The following is an 18,519-nucleotide window of genomic DNA, read 5'->3' as shown; positions in this document are numbered from 1 at the left end:
TGGGTTTGGCTACGTGGAGGGGGAAGGAGGTAGGAAGGAGGTAGGAAGAGCAAGTGGAGGACCAGCAGGAGGTCAGGTCTGCGGGGAGAGGAACTGATCCCATGGTGATCACCCCCAAGCGTCAGCAGCAGAGGTCTGGTCTCCTAGTCTCTAGTGGGTAGCCTTATTTTCTGAGCAGAACAGTTTTTGTCAAGTGGCCTAAGCAAGGTTGCTGTGGGATAAGCAGATAATGAGAGGTGAGGATACTGTCCTCTGAAGATGTGTTCTGTTCAAGGCTCCTCCAGCCTGTTCCTGTCTGATGCGCAGCAGCTGCCTTTCAGATTGTGGTGAGGATTAGGTAAGAGCGAGTGTGTAGAATTCCAAGAAGCATCTGCCACATAGGAATGGTAGCAGTTACTTGTCATCATTACTGCTGTTGTCTTTTTTGTGTTTATGATGTTTTGATGTTAAATTGGTTAGAATCTCTAAGAACGTGTCCTGTTATTTTCTCTCTTAGATCTGTGACTTTGGCTTGGCCCGTGTTGCAGATCCGGACCATGATCACACAGGGTTCCTGACGGAGTACGTTGCCACACGTTGGTACAGGGCTCCGGAAATTATGTTGAATTCCAAGGTAAGGACCAAGTTTGCATAAAAAGAAAACCAAGAGGCAAAAGAACTTTGGACGTGAGTTGCAGTAAGCCTCCCACTCAGTAAGTTTCTTTCAGCCTGGGTTGAGGCCTAGCCTGTCTGGTCAGAACCAAGGTATGTCTTTGTCTCCCATTCAACACTGAACTTCTGGGCCCTCGGCTGGGGTAGTGCTGATGTGTTACAGAGTTGGAGGGCCCGCCTCCCTAGTCACTGGTACAATGAATGTTCTGTGTCCCACCCCCTGGTCAGCTCTCCTGCAGTCCTACCTGGGGCAGCTTTCACTCCTGTGGCTGCCACTGCCAGGGTCAGGCTGGCTCTGTGTCAGAGATGAGCTCTGTATACGGTGTGTGTTTCTGTGAATGCGGACCAGAGCTTTTCTGTAAAGGTCAGACATACCTGATAATGAAGAATGCCTCTTTAGCAAAATTATAGTATAATTGGAAGAAAACATTGGTGTGGAAAAAATTGGAGCTGCTATAATTCTTTCAAAATTATGTGATGGTCCTGCTTCCAAATGGTAGTCCCTGCATCTGGATCAAAAGCACACTTCTAACAAGGTCTTTGTCTGGGTCATAAGGAATGATTGAAAAACTTACAAAAGCAAGAGAAAGTGAAGTACAACATCCTTGTTAGGTATATGAGCAACAGTGGCAAACAGTGAGGGCTGCTGTGGGGATTCAGTTTTGTTTTTTATTTGTTTTATCTTTTGGGCATGCCACACGGCATATGGAATGTTAGTTCCCTGACCAGGGGTCAAACCCGTGCCCCCTGCATTGACAGCACAGAGTCTTAACCACTGGACCACCAGGGAGGTCCTGGAGTTTCAGTATTTTTAATATATCATTTGAAAATAGTATTTGAATAAGGTGTCACATTTGAGAAGTTAAGTGCACCTGACATCTAATATCTAATCCTGTATCTCATATCTCAAGACAGATTCTTGATCTCAGTTCCATCTTCCATAATGTAACATTAATATACATGAAGAAAAGCTATAAAAATAGGGACTTCCCTGGTGGCTCAGTGGTTAAGACTCCACACTCTCAATGCAGGGGGCCTGGGTTTGATCCCTGGTCCAGGAACTAGATCCCTCATGCATGCTGCAACTAAGAGTTTGCATGCCACAACTAAGGAGCAGGCAAGCCACAACTAAGGAGCAGGCAAGTCCCAACTAAGGAGCCCGCCTGCCTCAACTAAGACCCAGTGCAACCAAAAAAAAAAAGAAAGAAAAAAGCTATAAAAACAAACTTTGGACCCCGTGTTCAGGTGTAGGAACCAGAAATCATCCTGAGAGGCTTCTTGGGAATGAAAAGAACAGGTGTAATTAGCCCATAGGCTGCATTCTCTTCCTCCATTCTTTACGAGTCAAAGGGCTTGGGATGTAGGTTGCTTTTGTGAGGAAACGGAATTTGTTTAAAGCAGTTAGTTATTCTTGATATCATACCTGTGTTTAGTTTAGCTATGGAAATAAAATTTCATTAAAATAAATTCCGTTGTAAAGAAGGATTTGGTGTAACAGATGTTTCAAAGGAGAAAATGTTGTGTTGATTCTCTCATAATTCTGTACGACAATCCCACACAACGGGTTCTTGCTGTGGATAGATGGGCCACGTGACAGCCTATCCACGCCAGAGGCGCCCATGTGTGCAGCAGTGCCTGCCACCTGGAAGGAAAGCTGTCCTTTGCGTCCTGGGGCCTTGTGGTCTTACAGCATCCGTCCCCATTTGAGCCGCTCCCCTGTCTTCACTTCTTGGCCACCCTCCAGGGGGAAGTAGCCAGGAGGGTGGCCTCTGTTTTTGCAGTTAACTATAGTCAAAACTGAGTTTGAATCCTTTTTTTATTTATAGCACCTCTAGCCTGAGAATGTTACTTCTAGCAATGTATTCAGGATTTTCTTTTTTATTGATTTAGAACATTTTCACACCCACAGAATAGAGTCCAGTGAACACCCATATTCCCCTTACAGCACCAGCTGTTGACATCCTCTGCCTCCCTCTCTCTCCCGTCTCTTCTCTCTCTTCCCTTGTGTCAAACCCTCTGACACTTCACCAACATAAACCAGCACTGCACACCTCGACTGATGCTAGGAGTTCACTAATACTCCCGAAAAGGTGGTGTGCTTCCCCACAGCCGCGGTACCATGCGAGTGCCTGTGACGGCCGGCGCTCATTCAGTGCCATCCCAGTTGTGTGTGTCCCCCCCCATCTGGGACAGTCCTCCCGCCTTCCTGGCTTCTCCATGACACAGAATACTTGGCAGAGCACAGAGGTGGTGGTGTGCCCAGCGGGTCTCTTTCTGAATTCTTGGGACTGGCTCCTCCTGATTAGGTTTAGGTAACACGTTTCGGGCACAAACCCCACAGAGTCTTGGAAGCCATGTGTGTGGCCCCTCTGTTTCCTGACAGCCTCTCCCCCAGGGGTGCGCCCTTGAGGACCATTGTCTCCATTGCAAAACATGATTTTCTAAATTGATTGTTTCTTTTACATCGATGAGCTGGCATTCATCTGTGAAGAAGAGGTTTCCCCCTTTTCTCTTTCTCTTCCTCTGACCCCTGTCTTTGTTTTGAAAACATGATTGTGGACTCATGGTGGCTGTGGGGGTTTTTTGTTGGTTTGCTGTCCATTATCTTTTTTTTTTAATATACTCATTTTCCCAGCTTTGGCCAGCTAGAGCGCTCTGTGTGTGTGTATTTGTAACATTTCATTTTGATAGAATTTTCAATTCGCAGAAACATTGTAAGAAAAGAAAAGGCAGGGGTTCTCAAACATTCCGTTCTCAAGACTCCTTCAGTGTCTGAATGTCTAAAAATTTATCCAAGACCCCAAGCAGGTTTTGTTTATGTGGGTTTTATTTATCAATATTTACTATATAGAAATTAAAACTGAAACTTTTCTCTTTTTTTGGCTGCGTTGGGTCTGTTGCAGGCTTTCTTTAGTGGCGATCAGGGGCTACTCTTCATTGTGGTGCACGGGATTCTCATTGCAGTGGCTTCTCTTGTTGTGGAGAACAGGCTCTAGGGCACATGGGCTCAGTAGTTGCAGCTTCCCAGACCAGGGCTCGAACCCATGTACCCTCCATTGGCAGGCGGATTCTTAACTGCTGAGCCACCAGTTTGGAGCCCCAAAACTGAAACTTTTTAAAGTATTTATTAATTTTTAAATTTATTTTAAAATAAATGTTAAAAAGTTAGATAGTTCTCATTTTAAAAATGTTTATTTTCCACAACAAAAACATTTTAGTGAGAAGAGTGGTGTTCTCATCTTTGCAAATCTCTTCAGCGTCTGGCTTGATTTGAACACTGCTGGATTCTCACCTGGTTCTGCATTCAGTCTGTCAAATATGTTGTTTTGGTGAAGTTAGCAAAGAGTTAGTGAAGAGTCTTCGCACGAAGCTCGGAAAGAGAGAGTTAGTAGTCTTTTCAGCTACTCTTGGCTCATCATTGATACCACACCAAAACCCAGCAGAGGAAAGGCTAATTGCCACGTGAAATCTGAAACCATGGCATCCATTGCTCTTCCTGACACCGACACCCATGCGTAATTCTGTAACACTGAGCGTTAGGGAAGCACGGTTCACTGTTGTCACGTTTCACGTATAATATCCTGTAATGTCATGTAACCTCTAGAAAAATCTCCTGTACACATGTGAGAGAATGAGTGAAGAGGAAAACAGAATCACAGTCGTATTATAGCAGAGGGAAGCCGCCTCACAGAGCTGATGGCTGGAACTGTCCACCCTTCACCTCAGATGCACACTCACCAGCTCTTTATGTTTTGTCCCATTTGCTTTTTCATTCTCTCTCTGTGTGCCTGTTTTTGTGAGTCATTTGAGAATGGATTATAGATGTGCACCTTTAGCACTAAGCATTTCACCGTGTGTGTCCTTAGAACAGTAGTTCGAATGTTCCCTGAGGACATTTGGTTGTGTTTAGAGACATTTTTGGTTCTCACAACTAGTAGGGGAGGTGCTGCCGGCATCGAGCAGTGAGAGGCCAGAGCAGTGGTGAGCACCCTGAGGTGTGCAAGCTGGCCCTCCAACAAAGACTTGTCCAGCCCAGAGCGGCAGCAGTGGAGGTGAGAAAGAAGGGTGTTCTCTCCCATGACCATAGTACAGTAATCAAAAGTGGGAAAATTAACAGTGATCCAATAGTAATGCCCCGTTTATATTCAGATTTTGGATATTGTCCCAATAATAACCTTTATAGCTTTTCTCAATATGTGTGCAAGGCTCACACGTTGCATTGTTGCTTTAGTCGCCTTTAATCTGAAATAGTTCCTCAGCCTTTCTTGACCTTGATGTTTTTGAAGGGTGCGGGTCAGCTACTTGTAGCACGTGCCTCAGTTTTGTGTCATGCATTTGGGGCGTGAATACCACAGAAAGAGTGTTTTCTTCTCAGCGCATCATCTGTCACATCAGGAGGCACACCTGGTTTGTGTCGGTATCGGTGAAGTTCTTGTTGATCTTTTGGTTAAGATGGCGTCCTCCAGGTCTCCACCATCATTATGGTTATAGTTACTGTTAACTATAGTAATAATAATTACCACGTTGGACTTCCCTGGTGGTGCAGTGGTTAAGAATCCGCCTGCCAATGCAGGGGATACAGCTTCGAGCCCTGGTCTGGGAAGATCCCACATGCCGCGGAGCAACTAAGCCTGTGCGCCACAACCACTGAGCCTGCGCTCTAGAGTCCGTGTGCCTAGAGCCTGTGCTCCGCAACAAGAGAAGCCATTGCAATGAGAAACCCGCGCACGGCAACAAAGAGTAGCCCCCACTCGCTGCAACTAGAGAAAGCCTGCGTGCAGCAACAAACACCCAACGCAGCCATAAATAAATGAATGAATCAATCAATCTACTAGGAAATTGTGGGAAGATACTTTAAATCTCTGTAATTTACTGATGAGAATTGTTTTGAAATTCAACCCATTTTATCAGAGCTGTAGATCTGATCATTAATTCTTTGATTTTCAAAAAATACTTTGCTATGTTTCCATAAGCTTTAATATTTGGATAAATTTTTTTCCCTCTAGCTTTTCTCCACATTTCTTCTTCTATTTATCACTATGCCTAAGCATTCTCCATAAAACTCAACTTATATAGTAACATCTTTTTTTTTTAACTGTTGTATGATAATTCTTCCATGTCTTTTCACTGAACTCCTTTAAAAGAAAAAATATACCTGAAAAATCAATAGAAAAAGGAGATAAGCAATAGGGATCAGTGAGACATGATGGAGCCAGCACGTGCTTCTTTTCGGCAGAGATCATGGGTAATTGTTGTGTTTTGTTTTTAATGATTTTCAAAATGGATAAAGATATTCTGGAAATGTAGCAATGCCCCCCCACCTTTATAATTAATTTATTTGTTTTTTATTTTTATTTTTTGGCTGCTTTGGGCCTTCGTTGCTGCGCGCAGGCTTTCTGTAGTTGTGGCAAGTGGGGGCTACTCTTTGTTGCGGTGCACAGGCTTCTCATTGTGGTGGCTTCTCTTGTTGCGGAGCATGGGCTGTAGGCGCCCGGGCTTCAGTAATTGTGGCTTGCGGGCTCTAGAGTGCAGGCTCAGTAGTTGTAGCACACGGGCTTAGTTGATCTGTGGCATGTGGGATCTTCCCGGACCAGGGCTCAAACACGTGTCCCCTGCATTGGCAGGCGGATTCTTAACCACTGCACCACCAGGGAAGTCCAGGTTTCCAAAATAAGTGGGCCACAAATGTCCTAAAGCAATCAGTGGTTGTTTCTATTTTTTTCTTTTTCCAGCTTCAGCTTACAAGGATTCTGATTCTTTCTCTCAAATCATTTGAAAAAAGAAATGAAGTAGGGCTTCCCTGGTGGCGCAGTGGTTGAGAGTCCGCCTGCCGATGCAGGGGACATGGGTTCATGCCCCGGTCCGGGAAGATCCCACATGCCGCGGAGCGGCTGGGCCCGTGAGCCATGGCCGCTGAGCCTGCACGTCCGGAGCCTGCGCTCCGCAACGGGAGAGGCCACAACAGTGAGAGGCCCGCGTACCGCAAAAAAAAAAAAAAAAAAAGATATAAAGTATACTGCAGAAATTCTAACTTAACAAGTTAATCAACTTTGAAGAGAGAAATAAAATCAAGCAATCTGGGTTGTTTAGTGTCTTATAAGAAAGTCAAATGATATTTGTCTCTCCATGGTCCCTTATTTCTGAATTATAGAGCCAGAGGAGAAGCTGACACTCCAGCAGCCCTGTGCCTGTCATGCAGAAAGGTCTCGTTGTGTCATGGAACAGCAGAGGTCATTCTCCATCTTTTCTCCTTTCCACTGCAGGGCTACACCAAGTCCATTGATATTTGGTCTGTAGGCTGCATCCTGGCAGAGATGCTCTCCAACAGGCCCATCTTCCCGGGGAAGCATTACCTCGACCAGCTGAACCACATTCTGGGTAAGGTTCGTGAGCATTCTGGGGACCCACTGTGTACATCAGAGTACCCTCAGGAAATTAAGAAGAGTTCCAGCAACTCTTCAGCCTGTGATGGACATGAGCTTTTTTAAAATCTTCCTTGATTTAAAACATTAAGGACTTTGTAAAAAGCATTGGGAGGTAGTGAGAAGACATTGAATATCAGTGCCCATTCTGCCCCACTGCTGATGGTATGCAGTTGGTTTACCTTGGTCTTGATAATTAACAGCTGATTATTTTATCTGATAGGTATTCTTGGATCCCCATCCCAGGAAGACCTGAATTGTATAATAAATTTAAAAGCTAGGAACTATTTGCTTTCTCTTCCGCACAAAAATAAGGTGCCATGGAACAGGCTGTTCCCAAATGCTGACTCCAAAGGTAAATGTGATTTCATTGATTATTTTTCTTAGGCTTAGCTTTTATTTGTTTCTTTGTCTTATTCATTAAAGCAGTAGGTCACTAGTCTGTGGCTGTTGGATAATGCCTTATTTGGTGCTCACTCTTCATTGCTTTCTTCCCTCTTATTTAGGAGCGGTAGCCATAGGGTAAGGGAGTCTGGAGGTGACTGTTTAGTTTTCCACGTTTTAGTTTCTTTGCTACTTTTTAACTTGGATTAAGTTCAGTTTTTTTAAGGTCATCTTGTCATTTGATCATTTTGAAAGTCAGGTTTATCACAGAATAATTCACATAGAGTAAAATTCACCCTTTTTAGTTGTGCAAGTCTTTGAATTTTAACAAACGTATGCAGTCCTGTAACTTCACCACAGTCAAGTTTTGGAGCATTCCCATTGTCCCGAAAAGTTGCTTTGTGCCCCTTCGTAGTCAGTTCCCTCGCCTAGTCCCTGGCAATCAACATCTGATCTGGTTCCTGTCCCTATGGCTTTACCTTTTCCAGAATGTCATAGAATTGCAATTATGTAATATGTAGCCTTTTATGTCTGGATTCTTCCACTCAGCAGAATGCATTTCAGATTTAGATTTATCTGTACTGGTGCCTATGGCAGTCTCCTCAACAAATGATGCTGGAACAATTAGACATTTGTGTGCAAAAAATAAGTAACATGGACCTAAATAGAAGGAGTAAAGCTATTAAGCTTTGAGAAAAAACCAGGATAGAATCTTCATGGCCTTAGGTTGGGTGAAGATATCTTAGATATGTTCCAAGAGCATGTTCCATAACAGAGAAAGGTCATACATTCGATTTTAGTCTTTGATATCTTTTTTGTTTTGTTTTGTTTTTTTGTTTGTTTGTTTTGCGGTACACGGGCCTCTCACTGCTGTGGCCTCTCCCGTTGCAGAGCACAGGCTCCGGACGTGCAGGCCTAGTGGCCACGGCTCACGGGCCCAGCCGCTCTACGGCATGTGGGATCTTCCCGGACTGGGGCACGAACCCGTGTCCCCTGCATCAGCAGGCGGACTCTCAACCACTGTGCCACCAGGGAAGCCCCTTTTTTTAATTTATTTTATTTTATTTTTTGCAGTATGCGGGCCTCTCACTGTTGTGGCCTCTCCCGTTGCAGAGCGCAGGCCCAGCGGCCATGGCTCACGGGCCCAGCCGCTCCGCGGCATGTGGGATCTTCCCGGACCGGGGCACGAACCCGTGTCCCCTGCATTGGCAGGTGGACTCTCAACCACTGCGCCACCAGGGAAGCCCCAGTCTTTGATATCTTATAAGTTAATTTTGTTTAATAATTATATTATCCTTCATTCCTGCTTAACATGTACCTGTTAAATATATTAGGCAGCTATTTTTTTTTTACCTTTATGCTGTCATAAAAGTGTGGTAGGCAGAATAATGACCCCATGCCCAAAGATGTCCGTGTCCTAATTCCCGGAAACTGAATCCATGTTAGGTTACATGACAGAGAGGAGTAAGATTACTCATCAGCTAACTTTAAGGTGGGGAAATTAGCATGGGTTGTCCAGGTGAGCCTGTTGTCATCACAGGAGTCCTTAGAGTGGAAGGAAGAGGTCAGAGGAGGGAACCCAAGAACAGCTTGCTGACATGTTGGTGCAGTGATATTACAATATTTACATCCAGTCTGCTGTTGACTGAATTTTAGCTTTTTCTAATATGTGTGTATGCATATGTATGTGTGTGTGTACATATGTGTGTATTTTTTAACGTTAACAACGATTTATTTAGATGTTAAATTTGTTTTATGTGTTGACCTGAGCCAAGTTTCAGAAACACTTGGTTTAAAATTGAATTTCTTTTGGATATAAGAGGAACTGTCTTTTAAACTCTCTGATATAAAGGTAGTGTATGATTATGGTAGACAGTTTGGATGTATAGAAAAAATAAGTCAGAGAATAAGAAATAGTCTTAATTATCAGAATCCCACAATAACCTTTAATGTTTGCTCTACCAAAGTGTGCACAGCTTCTACCTATTTAGTTATAGTTATATAATGTATTCTAGTTGCAGAATTTTCAAAATTAGAATTTCCCATGCCTTGCACATGTTGCTGATTAGATTGGCTTGTGTGCTGTATCGTCCATCCCAAGCATGTTACCTAGATCTGATTTCCTGAGTTGCCTTTTTTAAGAGGTGTGTACATAACAAAACTGTATAATTAAGACCTTACAAGAAACAGAACTCTTAGGCTTTTCTCCTGTTTGTTTCCTCATTCTTTTCTCTAGTTAGTCATAATTTGCATCAAATTATTTGAGGGTTTTTTAGCTTATTTTCCTTAGGTTAAGGTCATGAACTTTGAGATTGGTTCGTTCAGCTAATAATTAACCCCACTAAAATCCAGTTAAATTTGAATTGTAGGTATTGGGTGAATATAATGAAAAAGCGGGGAAGAACTATACATAGAATCAAGTGGAAAGATGGAGTTTAGTGCTGAAATGGGCATAAAATATCATGTGTCCAGAGCACAGGCTTTACAGCCAGACCTCCCTGGTTCAGTCCACAGCCCAGCCGCTTACCAGCTGAGCATCCTTTGGACGAACTACTTAACCTCTCTGGGCCTCTGTTTTCCCATTTATAAAATATTAGTACCTGCATCACAGGGTTGTGTGAATGTCTATACTACTGGTTTTGGTAGGACTAGGTTCTGAGATCTCAAGACAAAGTTTTTCATTTATATATCTTGGGTCCTTTCTATGTCTCTGTAATAAAGAATGGGTACATAACGTTCCCTTGTGGGTGGCCTGTAGTGTCTTTCACAACCTCATGTTGGACATTGACATTTACATCAGTTATCTGTTGCTGTGCAACAAACCCCTCCACAACCCCGGGCCTTCAGATCACCCCATATGATGCTGCACACCTGAAACTTAGAAACAGTTCAGTCAAACCAAACCAAACCAAAACTAGGTTAATGTGGCACCTTGTGAAATAAGATATAGAAGAGGATCTTACTAAAATTGACCCCTATTACCAAAAATTTTAAAAACCCGACCAGCACATATTTGTTCCAAAGCCCACGGGGCTTGGTGCAGCTGGGCGGGTCTGCTCGGCTCACCTCATGCTGCATGGCCTAAGGGTGCCTCACAGCACCTAGCACCCTGTTGGCTCTCGTCCTGCAGTGGACCAGACTGGGTTTCTCATGCTGGCAACAGCATTCCAAAAGAACCAGAGCAGGAGCTGCAAGGTCTCTCCTGGCTGGGTCTCAGAAATGGACATTTCTGCCACAGTCCGTTGGTCAGAGCACATCACAAGGTCAGGCCCGACTCAAGAGGGGGAGAAATGAATCCACCCCTTCATGGGAGGAGCTGCAAAGAAATGGGGGCCATATTTATATGCCACCAGGTTGCTTCTGGTTTCTTAGTACAGCATTGGTAAATGTATTCATTTAATAAATAGATGGGTGTCTGTTCTAAGGCCCTGGACATAGAACAGCAATAAGACAGATTTAAGAACCTGCATGCAGGTAGCTAATAGTCTAGATTTGCGTGAAAATAACAGGAAGAAATGAATGGAAGACCTCGGGGATCTCAAGAAATTAAAACTTTCAAGCTGAAACACTGGCGCTTTTAAGTCTGGTCAATAGTATTGGGTTGGCCAAAATGTTTGTTCACATTTTTCCATAAGATCTTATGGGAAAACCCAAGTGAACTCAAATAGTTCACAGAAAAGGAAATGTAAATGTCTCTTAAATATAGGAAAAGGGACTCATTGTTATTTATTATATGAGATATGAACATTGAAAGGTCAGTAATTCCATTTTTTTCCCACTCATCACAGTAGCAAGAATCACAGAGTTTGATAACCCACTGTGTGGTCAAGGCAGGGGATCTTCTCAGAGGCAGCTGGTGGAGTGTGAATCTGTGGAGTCTCTCTGAAAGGCAGCTTGGCAATTCTGTCACATGTCTTTTGTTCCAGCAATTCTGGGTATTGCACTTCTGGGTTTGCCAACCAAATGGGGGGGAAGTGACATTTTAATTTGTCGTTCTTTAATTAAGAGTGAGGTTGAATATTTTTTCACATGTTTGTTGGAAATTTCTGACTGCTGAGTCCCTTGAACCAGTAGTATTGTAGATTTTTCTTCAAAGGAATCTAGCTTAGGATTCTCTCCAAAATTACTCCTGTGAGGGGGAAGAAATGATTATTCTTCAGCAGATGGTACTGGGCTAGTTGAATAGCTGTTTGGAAGAAAACCAATTTAAATCACTATTCACACATCAAAGTGAATTCCAAAACAATTGATGAGCAAATACTTTTAAAAAAATCATACTATTAAAAACTAGCGATATTTAGAGCATTCAGTATTTTTCTGATCTCTGCGTGGGGGAAGAATATCTTCCTAAGCTTTAAAAACAAACCAAGGTGGCACAGTGGATGAGAATCTGCCTGCCAGTGCAGGGGACGCAGGTTCAATCCCTGGTCTGGGAAGATCCCACATGCTGCGGAGCAATTAAGCCTGTGTGCTACAACTACTGAGACTGCACTCCAGAACCTGCATGCTGCAACTACTGAAGCCCACGCACCTAGAACCCGTGTTCCGCAACAAGAGAAGCCACCGCAAGGAGAAGCCTGCGCACCGCAATGAAGAGTAGCCCCACACTCGCCACAACTAGAGAAAGCCCGTGCGCGGCAACGAAGACCCAACGCAACCAAAAATAAATTAATTAATTAAAAAAAAAAAGACAAACATAAATGAAAGGTAGTAGATTTAAAAGTTTAAAATTTAAACTAGATTAGACCAGGTGTGGACAAATAGGTATAATTTGTTCTAGATTGAATAACATCTAAAGAATCCCTGTCCTGTTTTGTTGATGGCCACACACATGGTGGTTAGGTCCTGTGCTCTACAATTGGCCTCCTGAGTGCAGACTTGTGACCTCACTTTTTCACATTTTCCTCATCTCAAAATTGGGGCAAGTTTTACCTACCTCATAGGATAATTGGGAAGGTTGAGAGATAAGAATATTAGGCAGGGTTAAGAGCAGTAGTTCTTAATGTTAGACTTCTCGTTAATGTTATTAGTGTTTAAAGAGCAGACAGAACTCTAAGACATCAGTGGATAAAATACATGAGCAAAGGACAAGAACACACAACTTCCACGAAGAGGTACTGAGCCGAGGGTCACTGTGGGAGGAGCCAGTCGGGAGTTAGCAGTTGCGAGTTTAGTCTGGGCCGTGTTAAATTGTTAGAAACGGCTTCCCTGGTGGCACAGTGGTTAAGAATCTGCCTGCCAGTGCAGGAGACACGAGTTCGAGCCATGCTCCGGGAAGATCCCACATGCCGCGGAGCAGCTACGCCTGTGCGTCAAAACTACTGAGCCTATGCTCTAGAGCCTGCGAGCCACAACTACTGAGCCTGCGTGCCACAAGTACTGAAGCCCACAGGCCTAGAGCCTGTGCTCCACAACAAGAGAAGCCACCACAGTGAGAAGCCCACACGGAACAATGAAGACCCAACGCAGCCAAGAATAAATAAATAAATTTTTTAAAAAATTGTTAGAAACAACCTCAGCGCTAACTGTTCATGGATCAGAGTCAACTGATACATCTACTCAAAGGAATATTATATCAAGTCCCTAAAAGTGATTTTTACAAAGTTTTTGTAGCATGGGAAAATACTAATGAGCAGAGTTGACTGAGGAGATAACACAGCCTTTGTTATGTATAATATGATCTCAACTGTGTGAAAGAAGATGCACAGGGAAATTCTACAAAATGTGTCCAGAGATGAGCAGTGGTTCCCACTGAGCAATGGGGCTATGGGCGTGGGGTGAGTCATCACAGACTGGAGGGTCGGCTCTTTGAGGCCTTCTCTGTCCACTTCATGAGAACCCACTGGGACTGGCCTTGGCCTGAAGAAGGACTTCACCGGCTCTCGGAACCGACAGGCCCAGCCGGGCTTTGATTCCAGGTGTAGCTCCTTTGACCACAATCTGGACTTTGTCATTCAGCATTGCCTTCCTCTGTTCCATCTTTCTTGTTAACCAGCCTCTTTTCTCATGGTGACACGATGGCCACCAGCATCTCCGGGCTCACGCTGACCTGTTTCCTGATAGTTTTAGCCCAAGTGTGGGGCTGACACTCACTGCCTCTGTGTCCACACCCTTGACAGTCACTGTGGCCAAGAGAACCTGGTGAATGTGGCCGAGCTGGTGTCACCGCTCCCACGGGCAATCCTGAGAGCTCCCCCATGGCAAGTGCAGCTCCGTGTGGTTAGAGGTCAGGTGCGCAAAGCCAGCAGACGGCTGTCAGCGCGTAAAGAAAGATGAGGAATTCTGTTCTCTTGGTCCCACTTTTGTTTTTCGTTTTTTAGTTTTTGGGGGGTTTTTTTGGCCATGCCATGCAGCATGCGGGATTTTAGTTCCCCGACCAGGGGTCAAACTGGTATCTCCTGCAGTGGAAGAGCGGAGTATTAACCACTGGACTGCCAGGGAATTCCCCTATTTTTTGAAATTTTAAAAAATGCCGTTCTTGTGAGAAGTCTGTGTCCATTTCTCAGATAACCTGGTATTTGAAAAGCCTCCAGACTTTATTACTGCTCCTGTAAATGCATATACATATATATGTTCTCAATGGGATAAGCTGTATTCTATTTCATTACCTACAGAGAGTCTCTGTATACAGAGAGTGAGAGTCCTGAGCTGACAGTAGATTTAGGAGTTTTTTAACAGATGGCATTTGAAATCCTGGAAGAGGCTGGGGAGGTGAAGAGTGAGATGTGTAAGGAACTGGACAAGAATCTTCCCTGGGCAGTGCAGGATGGATGGGGATTCTCGCAACCTGTAGAGGAGATGGACACAGATAATGCCTTGTGAGAATGTGGCCGAGTTCAGCACCTCCACATGGCATAGAGGCCTCCAGTTCAGGTCATGGGTGACCACATAAGAGGAATGGGAACATGGAGACAGAAAGGACTGGGCCAGGTGAGGGCAGCAGGGAGGATCGGCTTTGGGTGGGGAGAGGGTCTCCTCTTTGAACAGAAGGATGCATGTGGATCTGGTGGAGGAATGCCCAGGAAGGTCACCCCTGGGGATATTGATTTTCTCAGAAAGTTGTGCTGAGAGGAATGAGGGCCGGTGGGCAGGAAGGGCATGATCCACCCATGTGAGTAGAGAAGGGCTGACCAGGGCTTTCCCCGAGCTCTTGGGGACCATGATAAGATTAAAGATCTTGAGTTTTTGTGGCTCAGCAGTTCTTGGTAGTATGCTCCTTCGACCTCTAAGGTCCCCAAGATCCTTCCAGGGGGTTGGTGAGGTGAAAACTCCTTTCATGATGACACTGAGGCATCCTGCACCCTGTCCCTTGTGCTGCCATCTGTGCTCAGTGCAGGGCGAGGCGGCAGTGCCAGCCTCCCAGCTAAAACCAGGGCAGCTGTGTGTGAGGTGCCTTTGGTTAAGCAGCACAGAGAAGTCGCTTTGTTGTGTCCTGTCCTTTGTGCCAGTCTTTTTAGTGTTCCATGTGACAGCGCGGGATAAGTGCACGCAGAACACATCTGCCACGTACTGAGTGCAGTGGTTTCCTCAAAGGATGGTGCTGTGCAGTTGTTTGAATTGTGAGTTGAATTCGCTGCTTTTTAATAATTGATCCTCAGTTTTCAAGAGTAGGGCTCTGAGATCAGAAAGTTTGAGAAGCACTGTTGCGGTGGCACAGTCTGCACAGGTGGGCTTTTTCTCTGCCTCTGCTCAGAAATTCGAGCTGAGGATGGAAATGACAGATGGCAACCTTAATCTGGGATCAGAGTGTTGCTGGGTAGGTGAGACGGCCCCAGAGCAGTGCTGCCAGCCGGGTGACCCGCCCCAGGACCTGGAAGGAGAAGTGACTGATGAGCCGGAAGGGTGGGGTCATGTTGCTGCACACCCCCCGGAGTTAGAGGGGAGGTGTGGGCTCATGGCCGCCACCAGGGAGAGTCAGGATCGTGGTCAGATGTCATCCTGGCCTTGAAGGGGCTTCAGTCTTTTAGGGAAAATAAAATCTGCATCCTATGCACAGCCAGCGTGATTCATACGTTGGAGTGGTGCCAGCGGGATGCTGAGCATGTGGGAGGAGGGAGGCCGGGCTCTCTGACTGTGGGAGCAGCACCTGCCAGCTGCTTCCCATCTCCCCACCTCCCCTCCTGTAGCTGCAAGCAGTGCAGAAATAGCGCTGCAGTCAAAAGAGGCTGGAGAGCCAATCAGTTTTCAAGTAGAAAAAAAAAAATTTAAAAAGCTCTTTTCTTTTGAAAGTGTTGCCTAGGATTGAACTTGAAGGCACTGAAAGGTCTGTTTTAGGAGTGTGTCAGCTGCAGAGCATCCAGTTGCCTTGGAGTGCATCCCTCCTTAATATCAACAAGACTTGGAATTTAAAAATAATGCTGTTAGACTCTTGACTGTGGCTGGGCCCTCGGCTTCTCCTGACATGGATAGAGGTTATCTGATCTCAAGGCATTCCTTGGGGAAATGTCTGTGAGCTCTAGGGGAGGGGGGCGGGAGCGGGAATTGAGGTCGGTTTTAGTACCTGTGTTAGGTATGGTAGGGCTCTGAGGCCCAGCAGGTGTGTTCGCCCATCTACCAGTTAGAAAATGTACTATTTGTAGAAACTCATTATGTGGGCTTTAAAAAAAACGTACTGTTTTTCACACTTCACTTTATGGACATGAAAAAAGTCCTTTGTTGTGTGGAATTTCTTATGTCCATCACACAGTGTACCACATCGATGATCTCCTGATTGAAGGTGAGTAGGGGTGGTGTGCAGGGATGTGCACGTGGGGGCCACAACTTCGGGCAGTGGGTCACTCCACCCACTCGCTCTCTCCTGGCGACTTCCTGGCCAGCTGCCAGCTGCTCTCCATCGGGGAGCACATTTCCTAGTGACTACAGTGATTTTCCATCACCGTTCTTTATCCTAGAGCTTAGAGTCGGGTGCTCATTTGCAGATGGACGAGGTTGATAACCTAATAAGAAACTATCACCGTGAGTAACAAGGCTTCATTAAGTAGATGCCAGTGCTTTTGTTTTTGTTAGTGTCAATACATTTTCTAAAAATGTGTGTTCTTAATAATTACCTGGTAGGTTTTTTTTTGCGGTACGCGGGCCTCTCACTGTTGCGGCCTCTCACTGTTGCGGCCTCTCCTGTTGCGGAGCACAGGCTCCGGACGCTCAGGCTCAGCGGCCATGGCTCACGGGCCCAGCCGCTCCGCGGCATGTGGGATCTTCCCAGAGCGGGACACGAACCCGTGTCCCCTGCATCGGCAGGCAGACTCTCAACCACTGCGCCACCAGGGAAGCCCTACCTAGTAGTTGTTAGATTTATTTCTTGGAGCCCTTGGATTTCTCAGGGGTGTCTCAGGGCCGTGAGCACCACTGGTCTGAGCATTGTTAAATAAAAGGAGATAGTTTTAAAAGAAGCCCTCTTTGTTACCTCTTTACCAGAACAGTGATGTCTTTTCTAGCATGTATTCTCCCTCACTGAAACCTACTTCTGACACTAAATACAGGAAGTATTTTGTCACATGACCCTTAACCCTGGTCCCAGCCACTGTCAGCCGTGCCCCTTGGCTGTCCTCGCGGCCTGAGGTGGTGCCTAGATACTCTGTAGAGGCCCCAGGGCAGGCTGCTCATTGGCCACCGCCTCCGGCTTGTTCCTGTTGGCCCTGCACTTGCTGCCTTGCTGCATTGTCGACATGAAAAAGGTGGTCAGGGCTGAACTGCCGGCCAGGTCGAGAGAATACTTGTAGTTTGGGGCCTTGGAGAAAGACGCCAGGCTGCAGCGCAGGCCAGGGGGCCTGTGCTTTACACATGCGTCTCAGCCAGGACCTGGAAGGAGGAGGCTGAAACCACATGGGAGGCAGTGACCATTGCAGAACTGACTTTGGAGTTGACTTAAGAGCGGTACATACATAAAACCTCTGCTTTTGACCCTGCGAGCAGAGCTGTGATTTAGGACAAGGCCAGGTTTTGGGGGCAGACTTGGGCTTGAATCCTGGCCACTATGTGGAGCCTTTGCTGAGCATATCACCTTCCTGAGTCTGGGTCTCTACTAACAGGTGCTCAGACTCAAGCTCAGAGATGGAACAGGCACCCCTGGGTGGTGGGGGCTCCTTTAGCTCGGTTGTCTTGTGGGTCAGTGGACTTAAACAGGAAGACGAGAGAGTATTTCATTGACTTTTTCTTTGGCTTCTCACCTCTTCAAAACCTTTCTCTTTGTAGCTCTGGATTTACTGGACAAGATGTTGACGTTCAACCCTCATAAGAGGATTGAGGTGGAACAGGCTCTGGCCCACCCGTACCTGGAGCAGTACTATGACCCAAGTGACGAGGTGAGAGCCTGCACCCGCCCGGCTGAGTGGCCCTGCCATCATGTGCCTGAGACTAGTGCTGTCCCCACAGCCTGAAACCCCTTCCTTTAGGTCCCCTGCACCGGGTGGGGCCGGGGAAATGGAAGGGGAGGGGAGCACAGGCAGGAAAGGGATCTCAGGACTGTGGTCATGGCCTGTGGCAGGAAGAGACATGGAACTGCAGGGCCCACCCTGAGGGTGGAGGGGAGGAGGGGACAGGTCAGCCAGGACAGTCCCACCAGAGCTTGGTGGCTTCGTGTCTGCCTCCGTGTGTGCCTCCCTAGAGACACGAGAGCCTGTCGTGATGAGGAATGCTGGTCGCAGAGGTGCGTGTGCGAGTCTCCAGTGCACACTGGGCATGCAGGTGAAGGTGCTGCATGTCGGGCATCTTCTGTCCAAAAGTCCCCGTTCCTTGGCTCTTTGATTCCTCTGGGGACTCACTTTTAACTTTGTTCTCTGGAGGATAATGAAGGAAAGTGCAGTAGGAACCAGAAATGTGGATCTTTCTAGTTGAGGTTCAAATGCATAGACAGTAAGCCTTCACACTCCTGTTTTTTAAAAAGGGAGAACCAAGAGGAATGTGTTAAAGGGGAAATGGAAGAGGAAAGGAAGAACTAACTACAAAAGTGAAAAGCAGTTACATGAAAAAGAGAAAGAGGAAATCAAACATATATCAGTCAGCTTCCCCTTCCACAGCCTTTCCCGGAAACAGTTGACGCGACCTCCGTGGTACATAACAGAGG

General features: G+C 45.9%; 1 protein-coding gene across 4 annotated transcripts in view; it reads left to right on the top strand.

The window, feature by feature from the left end:
- MAPK1 (mitogen-activated protein kinase 1) overlaps positions 1-18,519 on the top strand; it is a 96,757-nt gene that overhangs the window by 67,613 nt on the left and 10,625 nt on the right. For all 4 annotated transcript variants that reach the window (XM_060170785.1, XM_060170786.1, XM_060170782.1 and 1 more), the window contains 4 exons: positions 497-613; positions 6,915-7,029; positions 7,297-7,428; positions 17,649-17,758. In XM_060170785.1, coding sequence (XP_060026768.1) covers positions 497-613; positions 6,915-7,029; positions 7,297-7,428; positions 17,649-17,758 — 474 coding nt within the window. The remainder of the gene's footprint in view (positions 1-496; positions 614-6,914; positions 7,030-7,296; positions 7,429-17,648; positions 17,759-18,519) is intronic.

The sequence above is a fragment of the Lagenorhynchus albirostris genome, chromosome 14 (genome assembly GCF_949774975.1).
Source record: "Lagenorhynchus albirostris chromosome 14, mLagAlb1.1, whole genome shotgun sequence".
NCBI lineage: Eukaryota > Metazoa > Chordata > Mammalia > Artiodactyla > Delphinidae > Lagenorhynchus > Lagenorhynchus albirostris.
The sequence above is the reverse complement of the archived record's forward strand: the minus strand, read 5'-3'. Positions and strand labels throughout refer to the sequence as shown.